General features: G+C 58.3%; 1 protein-coding gene across 1 annotated transcript; it reads left to right on the top strand.

Annotated features, from left to right (window-relative positions):
• The first annotated feature begins 1,334 nt into the window (after positions 1–1,334).
• LOC119112666 (uncharacterized) lies at positions 1,335–10,098 on the top strand. The gene is made up of 13 exons (XM_037236906.1): positions 1,335–1,457; positions 2,613–2,782; positions 3,282–3,438; positions 3,586–3,606; positions 4,139–4,307; positions 4,542–4,690; positions 5,041–5,232; positions 5,561–5,768; positions 6,330–6,486; positions 6,900–7,082; positions 7,748–7,873; positions 8,313–8,335; positions 10,020–10,098. Exons 1-13 carry the CDS (start codon positions 1,433–1,435, stop codon positions 10,096–10,098), a joined length of 1,659 nt encoding a protein of 552 aa, XP_037092801.1. The 5' UTR covers positions 1,335–1,432.
• Positions 10,099–13,764: the final 3,666 nt, after the last annotated feature.

Consider the following 13,764-nt stretch of genomic DNA (forward strand, 5'->3'; position numbering starts at 1 on the left):
CGGGACGTAATTCGGCGACGGACTTAATTGCTTGGTCTCCATTCTACGATTGCTTGGAATCTTTATATCGACACCATTGTGGAGCACACCATGGAAAAAGACGCCACTCACCAGCCAAAGTCACATCACCATTCTGTGTGAAAGCTGACACGACTAGGGTCTAGCTCAACCGGGTGTCGTGATGTGCAATCTCACTGAGGTGAACGCACGTAGTATTTCGGCCCCGACTCACGACATTGCTGACCTGGTGTATGCCACTGATCTGGGCTTCGGCCTCCAGACCCACTGTAGTTCATCAGACCGGCGATGCCATCGGTCGCCTTCAGCAACGGTCTTGCTCCTCAGCTGGCGGCGGCCGGCACTTGGCTGCGCGGCCGCGTGGCGGCGCTGCTGTCGCCCTGGCGCTCGGTCACCGGGCCGCTGTACGAGACGGCGCGGCGGGTGGCGTCGGCCATCGGCGGCTTCCTGCGGCCGGTCACGGCCGGACTCCGCCAGCGCGCCAGCGGTATGTTTGTCGGCCGAGCGGCGCCGACCGTCGGCAGCTTCTCAGCCGTGTGCTCTCACCCCACGCACCTCACGCTGGCTGGCTCGCCCTCACGCTGACCGCTGGCCGCACGCGGCCGCCCGGCTCTGTGCGCCGCCGGCCGGCTGATCGCTGTATCGACCCCCCCAGCCGACAGGACGGGCGCCGCCGAGCCCACGCCGACCGTGGCGCCCGGCCACCTTCCACCGGCAGCGGCTGCCGCCGGCTCCAGCAGACGTGCTTAGCTCGCTGCCTCTCTCAGTCCGTCCTCCCACCCCCGCCCGCTCCCGCTTCCACGCCGACCGTGGCGCCCGGCCACCTTCCACCGGCAGCGGCTGCCGCCGGCTCCAGCAGACGTGCTTAGCTCGCTGCGTCTCAGTCCGTCCTCCCACCCCCGCCCACTCCCGCCTCCACGCCGACCATGGCGCCCGGCCACCTTCCACCGGCATCGGCTGCCTCCGGCTCCGGCAGATGTGCTTAGCTCGCTGCCTCTCTCAGTCCCTCCTCCCACCCCCGCCCACTCCCGCCTCCACGCCGTTAGCGTCGCGGCCCCGCTGCCCCTCGCTCTTTCCTGTGGCCAGCTATCGATCGAGTCCCTCATCCCAGCCACTCTGTCCATATTCCCCTTTTATTGGTCGTTTCAGGACCTTCTATGGTGTCGGTGTCCTCACGTGCAGTTTTGCTCTCCTTCACTCTTTTCTCCACTTCTGTCTCACCATCCACTTTCTCTTCGTCCCTCGCTTTGTCTCTCACGGTATCTGCATCACTGCCTATATATTGGTGTGCGGTGTTTTGCTCTGCTATACTCCCTCCGGCTGGCATACCCAGGCTCTTCCACAAACCACTCACCATTCGCTGACCCGCCACCCACCTGGCTTTACAGAGGCTTACAGGAAGGGAGCCGACGAAATGGCGCGTGGGCCCAGCCTGAAAGGTGCGTGCACACCTCTCGTCACACCGCGGAAGGCAGATCTGATCTAGAGACTGTCTGGCTGATGTCAAGAACTGGACATTGAGGCCGAGCTGCATCGGCAACAGCTTGTCAAAACGCCTAATCCTCCAGTCGACTTCCAGTGGACCTAGTCTTTTTTATAGACGCGCACATGCCATGCCGTCATCAATGAATGCTGTAAAGCGATTACGTTGTATTACTAATGAGGTGTTGCTCGACTTCAGACCGCCCCGCATTCGTACTGCTTCTGCAGCAGTCTCAGATAGAGAAGGAACGTCATTGTTCTGTGAACTCTCAGAAAGAGAAGGAACGCCATTGTTCTGTCAACTCTCAGATAGAGGAGGAACGCCATTGTTCTGTCAACTCTCAGATAGAGGAGGAACGCCATTGTTCTGTCAACTTTTGAGGATCAGCCTTTTGCAGTTTGGTGGCCTGCTTTTCCGGCTCACGTGCCACCCAAAAATAGAATGTTGGAAGCTACTTCGATTTGTTTGCAGACCGTACAGTTGCCAGACATGTGACGTGTCGGTTCAGTGTAGCGTGTCTGTAATGAATACCGCCTACCCTCAAAGCGGTTAAATTCACAGTTTGTCCTCCGCACCTACAGAAAGGACCAGGTACGACTCTTCATTCACCCTTCCCTCCAGCGTACAGAAATAGGACGAAATGTTTCTGGGGACTACTTTCCGCACCCACGTACTCTTCTCACTGCATCGCACCTCATGGCGCAATAAGCAGCCACTGCATGGCTGTGCTTTCCGGCTGAATGATGGCTTTCCTTGTGCGCATCGCCCGTAGCCAGACTTATGAATGGTGGTTTCTTCTTGTCTTTTGAGTTTAAGACGGGATTGATGGCAAACATGCTCCCGATGTCATGATGTGTGGTGCAAAGCCGTAAATGATGATTTTGAGAGGCAGACTTCCATCAAGGCAGACAAAAAAAAGCAGCGACCGCACCACACCAATAACCATCCGCCACAATTTGAGGATCTTTTGACTCGAAATGAGCTGCGGGCCTGTCCAGTGTGTTCCGTGCCAGCGCTCACGAGGGCTGCACTGCAGCGGTGTTGCTCGCAACGCGCGGGTAACTGGCGCGCGCGTCACGACCGTGCTGTGACGGGCGCGGCCCGCCGGCAGAACGTGCGCTGGGCCTGCTGCCGCCGGAGGTCATGGGTCAGCTGATGCAGCGGCTCAATCAGATGATAGCCAGCGGCCTGCAGCGGCTGCCGTTCCAGGTGCAGCGCACCACGCGCGGTAACCGCACGCGCATCGAGCTCACCGAGCTGCCCGACTACGCCAACGTGGAGGTGAGCCGACGGCGGCGCCCTAGCGTGCCGCGCTGGCGGCTTCGGAGAACTGATGCAGTGGTGCCGACTGATGCAGTGGTGCCAACTGGTGCAGTGGTGCAGTGGTGCCGACTTCGTATCCTGTTTCAGGTGGCGTGGGGTTTGTTCCGCGCCATAGCCTGATTGTTAAGCGTGTCGTTTTTCGTATACCGTTACCGAAGAGCAGGCAACGGTATGCAAAAGTCGCGGCACTCCCAGCTAGGAAGAGGAAACAAACGTAAAAAAGCAGGCGAGGAAGTGGTGCAGACCCGGCCGTAGTCGTGTTACGCAATGGTTCATGTGTTGTGTTGCTTATGTGTCGAATCCCAGGGTGCCCGTTCAGCCCGTTTTAGTCTTTCTTAACGTGAATGTGTGTCTTGTGTGACCTTGCGTGTGTGCTGGTTGCGCCCCTGCTGTAGCCAGCGTGTGTGCTGTCTCGGCCTGGCTGCGCCCCGACGCTGACACTTGCGGCGTGTTTCAGACTGTGTGGAACCTGAGCGCCCTGGTGCGGGCCCGGCTGCGGCAGCCGTCGGTGCTGAGCGAGCTGATGGCTCGGCCCGATGACCGCCGCCCGCTGGCTGCCCTCTGGCGCGACGGACGCGTGCTCGCGCTGGACGGCCGCTCGTTCGTGCTGCCCGGTGCGTAGTGGGCCGGCCGTTCACGGGCACTGGCGGACGGCCCTGTGCGCTGGCGGTGCTCAGGCCGCTCGTTCGTGCTGCCCGGTGCGTAGTGGGCCGGCCGTTCACGGGCACTGGCGGACGGCCCTGTGCGCTGGCGGTGCTCAGGCCGCTCGTTCGTGCTGCCCGGTGCGTAGTGGGCCGGCCGTTCACGGGCACTGGCGGACGGCCCTGTGCGCTGGCGGTGCTCAGGCCGCTCGTTCGTGCTGCCCAGTGCGTAGTGGGCCGGCCGTTCACGGGCACTGGCGGACGGCCCTGTGCGCTGGCGGTGCTCAGGCCGCTCGCCGGTCGGCGCCGAGTCGCTGGCTCGGTTCTCAGGCCCGTGGTTGACGCGTGTTTGTCATCGCACCGACTCACTCTCGCTGGTCGCCAGTGGAGTCTCTTACAACACTGTGTATTTGGTGGTATCATATTTCACCAGTTGAGGTGTTTTACCAAGCTATTATGTTGCTGTTTTTGAGGTGTCTCAGTCGTTTTGAGCCGTTTTGAAGATAGCAGGCGTTGCTGGTAGGGGCTGGTGTGCGCTCCACGCTTCAGATCGTCACCAGATGCTGTACTGCCCGACTGTCGTGCTCGTGTGACGGCGCCGTTGTCTGCGCGCTCTGGACGGCCGGCGTGCCCGGTGCGCTCCCGCGTGACGTTCGGTGTGTTCCGCGGGCAGCTGTGGACGGCTGCGTCCACTTGCTGCTGGCCGACGTGGAGCAGCGAGGCTTCTCTGTCCTCCGATCGGCCCGCCATCTGGTGATGACTTTTCCAGACTGCAACGTTGTAGTCAACGAGGGAGGACACGCCCACGTGGAATGGTTCAACGCGTCCCTTCCAAAACACTTGTGAGTTTTCCAAATTGTTGTAGTGAGCAATTCATATATATATATATATATATATATATATATATATATATATATATATATATATATATAATCTGCCACGTATGTGTGTACTGTGGTATGAGATGCCGTCCGTGAAGCACGATACCACCAAGCGGGCAGCGCATGGTCGCAAAGCGCGCGTTATGACTCGGTAGTGAGCTGGGCCTGCGCTGACCGGTGTGCGCGCGCCCGCAGGCGGACTGAGGTGCGGCTGGACGGTGGCCGGCTGCTGGCGCGCTCGTCGTTCGGCCTGCAGGCCGACCTGGAGCCGGGCTGCGGCGCCGTGCTGCTCAGGCTGGACCCGTGGATGGCGTCGCGCACCGCCGGCCTGCTGGCCGCCTCCGGTGAGCGGCGGCCTGGCCCGGCTGTCGGCCCCACCAGCCGGCGCCGACGGAGCCGTGGCCGTCGGCGCCGGCCCGACTACGGATACAGTGAAGTCCGCCCCATGTGCCATGTGGATGTTGTAGGATGCATATGGTACATGTTCGATTTGCCCGTGTGTGCAAATCCCGACTTCGGTGTCATCGCGTTCGGGGTTGTCTGTTGGTTATGATCGGCGGTCTGCGCTCTGCACGTGGTCTTCGCTGCGGGACGCCCCCGTCGCCGACTGCTTGAGATGAGATGATTTGGCTGGCGACCCCATCGCCCCGTGGCCGGCGCTTTGTTGACACCAGCCGTGCTCGGCCTCCCTCAGACAACCGGGACGGCTGGCAGCTGTCGGCGGCGTGGCGCCGCTTCGGCCTGGAGCCTGAGGAGAGCTGTCCGACGCCGGACCAGCCGGCCGGCCCGACGCTCCACTTCGACTCGTGCGGCTCCATCCAGACGGCCGAGTGTGTGCGGCTGACCGGGCTGGAGCGGGCCGCCCGCCAGCACCGGCCGCCCTGCGGTGAGAGCCGTGCCGACGGCCGTGTGACGGTGCCAGAGCCGGCGCCTGTCGGCCGAGCAGGTGGCCCAGAGGCGTCGTTGACGCGGCTCCTGTTGCCAATTCAGTTAGACTGGGGTTTGTCTGGTAGTCTGTGTTACCGTGACATACCTGGGGCGGGCGGATGTCGCCTGTTCCTGTCCCAGTTCATTTGCTATATATCTGTTCGCTCGGTGACCGCGTACCTGTTTGCCATCTACTGTTCTTGCGCGGTAGCGTTTACACGCTTGGTCACGTAAGACAGCGGGACGTCCCGCCCAGTGCCGGTGACTGACGCGCGCCGCCTCCGCAGTCGCGCCCGAGCCGGTGCCGTGGCGGCTGAGCCAGTCGGGCCCAGAGGCCGACAGCCCGCCGGTGCGGGTGCTGCTGGCCGTGGCCGACCCGACGGTGGACGCCGACGCCGTACGCCGACTGGCCGAGGTGCTGCAGCGCCAGCTGACCGAGCTGGGCCAGCGCGCCGTCCAGTTCGCGCTGGTGGCCGACGGACGGGCTGACGCACGGTGAGAGACGGGCTGACGCACGGTGAGGGACGGGCTGACGCACGGTGAGAGACGGGCTGACACACGGTGGGGGACGGGCTGACGCGCGGTGAGAGACGAGCTGACGCGCGGTGAGAGACGGGCTGACGCACGGTGAGAAACGGGCTGACACACAGTGAGAGACGGGCTGACACACGGTGAGGGACGGGACGCGGCTGACCGCCTGCACCGGCGCCGGGGTGGGTCGTGTTCGCCGCTGCGTACCGCAGCCCGGCCAGGTGCCGGCCAGCTGGTGGGATAGCAGCTGAAGCGAGTGCTTAGCTGTGAGCACGGTTCACGGTACATCCATCCGGGACAGGCTGATGGAGTCATTTGCTCCTGGCGCCGGCTGTCCCAGTGGGTGCTGCTCTTTTTCACCGATAGTAGCTGTGCTTCCAGTGATGATACGTGGACATGCGCCCATCCTCCGCCGTCGTACGTGACTGGTCTGGAGTCGTGTCAGGATGCCCCATTGGACTTCCGTCTCCCTGCGTCGCCGGTGTGTACACGCCAGATAGTCGACCTCGGCTCTTGTGACCGCAGGCCGGTGTGGGTGGACTCCCCGGCGGCGCTGCAGCTGGAGGGCAGCAAACTGCCGTCAGCAGACCTGGTGCGCAGCCTGCAACGGGCCATGAGCGGCCACCCGTTCCCGCCGGAGGTGGCGTACCGCATCCTCGTCGTCTTCGCGCCCTCTGACCAGGTCCGGACCGCGAGCCTGTGCTGCGCGCGCCGACGCCCCAGGATCAATGGAGGCTGAGCGAAGAGCAGATGCCCGGCGCAGTCGGCATGATCGCGGGAGGAAGGCTGTCTTCGTTTGATGCGGTGCCAGATTTAGCGAGAGTCCCTTTCGGATATGTTCCTGTTTTTTAACAGGAAGTGTCGCATTGCCGCGTATGCGGGTGGCGCATCTCATTGGCTAATGTATAGGTCGGCCGGCCTCACTTGACGCGTGGGTTGACCGCCGCCAGGAACAGGCGGCTCTTGTGTGCCGGAGGCGTTGTGTGTCTGCTGCCTGGGCTGGTGTCCGACCGGCGGCTGCCTCTGTCTACTGTTGTTCTGTCTGCTGTTGTCTGGCTGCTGTTCGTCAGCTGAGGACGCTCTCGGCCGCGGCAGGTGCGTGGAGGCGCCTCGCTGACCGGACTGCGGCGTCAGCTGTGGCGCCGCCGCGTCACCGTACACCTGGTGACGCCCCTGACGCGCTACCCGCTGCTGGACGCGCCCCTGCATGGCGTGACCAGCCACGGCCGCGGCCTGACCGCCAACATGAGCCGCCAACTCAGCCTGCCCCGACACCAGGTGAGGCGGACCCGCCCCCCCCCCCCCGTGCTGCACTGTGGTGTGCGCGCCGTGGCATCGGGGTCGGTTCGGCCTCTGCGCGGTCTGTCGGGTGGGGGCGGACGATCACTCTGCGCCCGCTGCTGTGCTGGTTGGTGTCGCTGAGGACTGGCAGGCTGTGCTGGTTGGTGTCGCTGAGGGCGGGGCAGGCTGTGCTGGTTGGTGTCGCTGAGGGCGGGGCAGGCTGTACTGGCTGGTGTCGCTGAGGGCGGGGCAGGCTGTGCTGGTTGGTGTCGCTGAGGGCGGGGCAGGCTGTGCTGGTTGGTGTCGCTGAGGGCGGGGCAAGCTGTGCTGGTTGGTGTCGCTGAGGACGGGGCAGGCTGTACTGGTTGGTGTCGCTGAGGACGGGGCAGACTGTGCTGGTTGGTGTCGCTGAGGACGGGGCAGGCTGAGGCCTACCCCGTCCGCCTGCCTGCCTGCCGACCGGCCCCACTGATGCCGGTCGGCAGGCAGTGCGCTGTAACGCGGCTTTCCGCGTCGATGAATGCCTGCCGACCCACGCGACGTGCGTTATCCGTGCGGCGGGCCAACGCTGAGCGTGTCGGGCGATGTTGCCGCCGCACTGCTGTGTGCACTGTGTGCCCGGTGCGCGTGCGCTGCCGCTGATGCCCCTCCTTCGGCGCCAGGGTGACCTGGGTCAGCTGGTAGTGGACTCGGCGGGCGCAGTCTGGGACTCGGCCCTGCTGGTCCAGCCGGCCGGCGTCACGTCAGCGCTGCTGGCCGACGCCGTCTGGCAGCAGGTCGCCAAAGCGGTCAGTGGACAACGCCGCCCAGCAGAATGCTACATCACTCGCCTCACCTCATTGCAACAGCCATCAAATAATGGGCACACGAGCGCGTTATGATGGCTTTGGCAGGCAACCGATATTTGATTGTTGTGATGTTGATAGTATAATGTGACGCTTCTGTCTCCAGCTGTCATGGGCCTTCTGTGATGATGTGTTTGTTTTGTTTGGTGGGGGTGGGGGGGGGGGGGGGGGGGTGGGGGGAAGGGGTGGAGGCCTATCTTGACCTCGCGTGTCCCCATCGACTTTGTCTGAGCTGTCGTTCCGGTGGTCCTCGCCCCAACAGACGGGGTTCACCGATGGATGCCTTCGCTTGTGACCCCCACGGTCGCCGTGTCTGTAACGAGGCGTGCCTCGTGCGGCCGCCGCGCCGCTGACCGGCCGTCCGGCGCGCTGCTCTCGCCAGGAGCCGGGCCCGCCACTGCCGGAGCCGGCCGTGCTGGCGGGCGGCCAGGAGGCGCGGACGGCGCCGCCGCCGGGCGCTGCGGCTCGCGTGCCGGCCGCCCCCTGGCCGGCGCTGCTGCTGCTCTGTCTGCTGCCGCGGCGCCTGCCGTGATCTCACAACGCTGCCGCAGTCGCCGCAGCCGCACGTCTTCTCTTCAGTCTCGTCGTCCTCCTCCAGCAACGCCAGTCGGTCCCCGGAGGACGTACGCCGTGTCCTCCGGGGACCGGCTGGCGTTACTGCATCCACTAGTCGATCGCCGACTCGTCGGCCTCCGGACCCTGCTACTGACGGCACCGTAGGGTCTCCACGAAGCCGGCTAGGGTATTATATTGGTGATTGTGTTACCTCGGGTCCAGTCGTGTTAGGCATATGACATACGGCAATGTTCAGCCGGGCTGTGTTCTGTTGCGGAAGCCTGAGACACGCTGTGCGCTACAAGTTCCACGTCCACGTGAAAGTTGGTTTGCCGCGTTCGCTGTTGGAATGGCCTTGCCGTGTAAGAGCAGTATTCCAGCTGGGAATTGCGGACCGGATGACCCATAGACGAGGCGCGTCGGAGCGCGGCCAGAGGCCGGCGTCGGATACAGAACCTGTGTTGGCCCTTGCGCCGGCATAAACTCCTCTCGACTGGGCTGTGTTGCGGTATTGCGACCGCGCCTTGGTCTCACGGACCCGATGAACGGCTTCCGGTGTGGAGTCGATAGTCCAGGAAGGAAGTCATTGGTCGTAGGTTCACCAACCAACCGCTAGCTCATATCAGCCAAGCAAACCGTAGCCAAAGAGTGTAGACGTGCCGGGCGCCGAAAATTCTGAACTTGTTTGAGTGGATGACTCTGCCTAGGGCTGGCCGGAGTCCGGTCCTCAGTATGGGTGCGGATGTACGTGGCGGATGGCTGCCGTGGTTCGCAATGTCCGTCTTTGAGTGACTGCGAGCAAGGACGGTGTTCTGCTGGCCCGCGTGAGAGGGGTGGACGCGCCTGCTGGAGCCAGACGCAGAGTATATCGCAGTATTCGTTGTATTCGGGGCACGTAACCGAGGGGCTCAGTCAAAATGTAGTGGCAAGGTTCTGCTGAAACGTTTGTTAGGCTTGCGCCAGTTTTGATAAGACAACGTTTCAGATAAGTCGCAGCATTGTTATTAGATAACAGATTGTACAAACACCGCTGACAGAGACGGCAGTACGTCGCGTGCGGGCTTCAAGGTATTGGGTGCGTCTCTGAAGTGTGCGGCGTCGGCACGTTTGACTGTATTACCACTGTGGGTTTACATGGCCAGCTTTGGACGACGCTCCTAGCTTAGGCGGGACGCGGCTGCCGTTTGGTGCGAATGGCTTCGCAGTTTCTTCCGTTTGCGGTGTGTTGGCGGGCGTTCAGTTAGTCATTTGATACGAGTACAGCGGAGCGCGTGGTGGAGCTGCGAGCACACGTCCTGGCGGCGGACACCTCTGCTGACCGGTGGCGGTCGCGGTGAGGTCACAGCGCCGCCGCCGCCGGCTGGGACCTCGCCTCCTGCTCGTGCCCGTCGCTTCGCCGTTTGGCCAGTCAGCGCGTGTGTATGCGCGCGGCCGCGAGAGCCGTGCGCCCGTGTGTGTAGGGGGGGGGGGGGGGGGGGGGGGGGAGTGGGGGACCTGCTGACGGTGGGCGTGGCCGGCTGTGGCGACCGCTCAGTGCGTTCTCGTGCGGGGTCGTCTCCCGTGGCACCGGTCGCCTGCCCACCCCTGCATCGCCCCAGTCGGCAGCCGTCTGACGCGCCGCCGGTGGCTGGGATCCTCCGCTCGGCCCTGCTAACCGGGCGGGGCCGCCGCGTGACGGACGGCTGTCCCAGTGCCGTGTGTGCCGTCGCCTGGTAGATAATACACGTGCTCGGTGGACTCGTGTGTCATCGGCTGAGTTTTGCGAACACTGATGGAGTGGTTCTTGGGGCACATGAAAGTGACCCCCAAGCAGGACAGATGCACCGATTACTTTGAGCCGCCATGTATGATCCTGGAATTACGGGCACCACGCATTTGATCGCGCGCGAGGGACAAACGGTCCGAGCAAATGTAGTGCGTGATTTTGTAGCTTCAGTGTTCCTCGCCGCTAAAACACGCATAAGAGCGGTCTCATTCGAACTATCCATGACTCCGACAGACCTCCCCCTGGCGTTGAACATGCCGTGTGTACTTGTTCTTGGCTCGGCTGTCCAGTAGGGTGTGCCATCAGTGACAAAACCAAGTGAGAAAGAAATTCTTTGGCGCAAGAGTCGATAAGTACATGACAGCAAAAGTTCTTCCCAAAAACTTAAATTCGTTGTTGCATCAGTTTGAGGGATTCCCTAGAAATTGTCTTCGCTAAATCCATGGCTTGATTTTGATCTGCCATAGGCCACTGACCTTACAAGGTACATCTAAATTTTTGATAACAAACGATCCGCCATTTGAAGCCTACATCTGTGCAGAACTTGACACGGCTACGCCGCGGCGTTCGGAAATCATTCCTGAAAAACCTTCGAGGGGGCAAATTGGCCTCCATCCAAGAGCGCGTTAACGTATACGCTGAAGGAGACTGACGCTTAAGAATCCGAAATCAGCCAGTGAGATAACTTAACTAACTAGTGAGAGGAATTTCCCCATCATTTGACAATGAAATTTACTTCGAAGATTGATTTTAACATGTCAGCCCCAAGACTTTGCGACGAATTCTAATTAGGCGCTGAAGATTATGACGCTTACCAATCAGAAATGGTCGTTAACCTTTGCTTACCACTCACACGCCAGGAATACTGTCAAATGTTTTGAGCAATATACCTGGTATTGTGCACACATCCAAGTCACTGATCTCTTTTGTTGTGCCCACTACGATTTTCTGCAAAAACAGTCAAATTGAAAACACGCGACTGATACCTTTCAAAAACTTGGTATAAGCTTGTAGCATAACTTGTTAAAAAAATGAAGATGAGCGTTACTCTTCATAACGTCAGTAAAGTCATCAGAATCAATGGGCTATGCTGCTGGGCGCCGGTGTAATTTCTGGACGGAATCTGAACGTCAAGGGCGCCGCATGACAATGGCGGTTGAAGCGTCCCTAAACCTCAATAATTACTTATCAGCCCTTAAGCTGTCAGATCAAATTGTCATCAGGCCAATTCAATCGTGACAGGGAGATTTGAAGTCAGCTTTCCGCAGCTTTACCTTGTAGGCAACACTGGACCACTGGTGCTAGTTCTTGACGGCTTTTTGGCGTATTAAATCCACCTTATCGCTGTAATAATAACAATATTTCAGGGTGCCCTGCTGATGAGTGAGGCTACAGTTCAAGCGACTTTTACTTAAACTGAAGACATTTTCGGCACGAGAAGCCAGACCCGAGGGTCGCGCTTCGGGAAGCCAATGCCTCTGCAGCCACTGATGATAGGTCTACGCGGTTTTCAGCAACCAAAAATACAGCTATCTCAAAATTGCTCTGCATAAATTGCTAGGCGCTTGACTGCTAGCTCTCAGCTCGGCGAGTTCTTCTGCAGTTGTGCATGGTAGCCATAATGCTGCCTACTTCTTCTCACTTGGTATTAAAAGCGCTAGATTCTCGAATTGCGAAAAAGCTGAAAAAAAACAGTGACCGAAATCGCGTCCACGACTCGGCGACACGGCAGTTCAGCGCAAAGAGCCTGACAGAGAGAAGAAAAGAAAACGGACAACCGCACCTGCGAAAGTGCGGGTGGACTTGCGCGTTTGGTCCCGTGCTCTGGAGCATGAACTATCCACTCCGCTCCTGAGACAAATTAAATGTTCTGCAATGGGGGCTCTGATCTCCTGGCGCGAAATGCCCGCTTGTTTCCCAGGTAAAACTAGCCGAGACACGTCCGCGTTCTTTTTTGGTGAAAGATAGCGGCCCAGGCTAACCCCCAGGGCCACCATTCTCTTCGCTATCTCAGATCGCTTCGCCGGAAGGGTAATTCATGCCATGGATTGCCACGAAATCGGATTTTGTCCTGCGCGTGATGTTCGCCCCGGCGGTGCGTCTTCACTGCGTGATAACTCATATTCCGTTTTAACGCTGTCAAAGCTTCGTGCGGGTTCTGGAGGGAGCAGCGGTGCCCTGCGGGCAATTGGGGGCTGCTCTCCGGGCTGGCGGTGGTCGGTGATGAACCTCGGCCATATTTGGTCTTTAACCTGCTGACCAGTTTCTTCTATACTGGATTTTAAAACACAGCTTTGGAAGTCCTTGTATGAAGAGGGTGATGGAAAGAGAAGATTGACATGGTTTGATATATATTTATATTATGAGGTTGCGGACAGGTTGATATATATATATATATATATATATATATATATATATATATATATATACATGTATATATATATATATATATATATATATATATATATATATATATATATATACTAGAGTATTTCGGAAGTATCCTTTCTCTCATACCTTGTTAGTTCTACACCACAGTATATTTCGGGTATATGGCCTTCTTGCTCGTTTGTTTTATACGAGGTTTGAACATAGGTCATCAAGACTGAATATGCTATAGTGTGCAACAAATAATATATATATATATATATATATATATATATATATATATATATCTGCATATACATTTATATATTTATGTATATACATATAAATACACAGATACACTTTCATCATGGCGCGTTGGTCGCTCTTGATTTTCGTTCCCAAAAAAACTTTCTAAATACTAGCCAAAAATGATAAACATGGCAGAGTTTAGCACGGATATAGTGGCATTTATCTCACAGTGTCCGCTGCACTGCTCACCACATTTTAATTTTAAAGTTACTGAGTTGAGGTCTGGCCACAAAACATACAACGCACACAGCCGTTATAAGCGATTTGAAACAAAATATGGCGACACACTACGCATGCTTATATTCGCATGAAAGACAATTCAAATAGCAATATCATAGGAGCGAGATGCCGGATCAGTAGTCTAACTACGCAGCCAATTCTTCAGCTGGTAATCAATCCTAACATAATGAACCTGTGTAGGTTCATACAACGCGGCTTTTAGAATGTGCTTAGCCGGAATAAATCTTGCGCTATGTCATACGGAATTTTTAACAGTTTGGTTTCCAGTTCTATCATGTGTTTACATGTAACCTGAATGGGTTTTCGATATAAGCCTCTTCCGAGCAGGGAGCTAGAATCGCTTTTGAACTAGGGTGGGAGTGAAAAATTCCATCGCAAAAAGACCATGAGAGAGAGAAAAAATCAATTTACAAAAGATGGAACTTAAGAGCTCGTGACTGATGCTTCAGCAAACAAAGACGCCTATTTCAAGTTGGCATGGACGTAATATCAGAAACCTGACACAACTGTTTCGTTTTTTAACATCTTAGGCCATTAAAGTGAAACAAAATACATTAACACGCGCTCGGGTGGGGGGGGGGGCAAATTGCCCCCCCCC

The sequence above is a fragment of the Pollicipes pollicipes genome, unplaced genomic scaffold (genome assembly GCF_011947565.3).
Source record: "Pollicipes pollicipes isolate AB1234 unplaced genomic scaffold, Ppol_2.1 Scaffold_7261;HRSCAF=8764_pilon_pilon_pilon, whole genome shotgun sequence".
In the NCBI taxonomy this organism is placed as follows: Eukaryota; Metazoa; Arthropoda; class Thecostraca; order Pollicipedomorpha; family Pollicipedidae; genus Pollicipes; species Pollicipes pollicipes.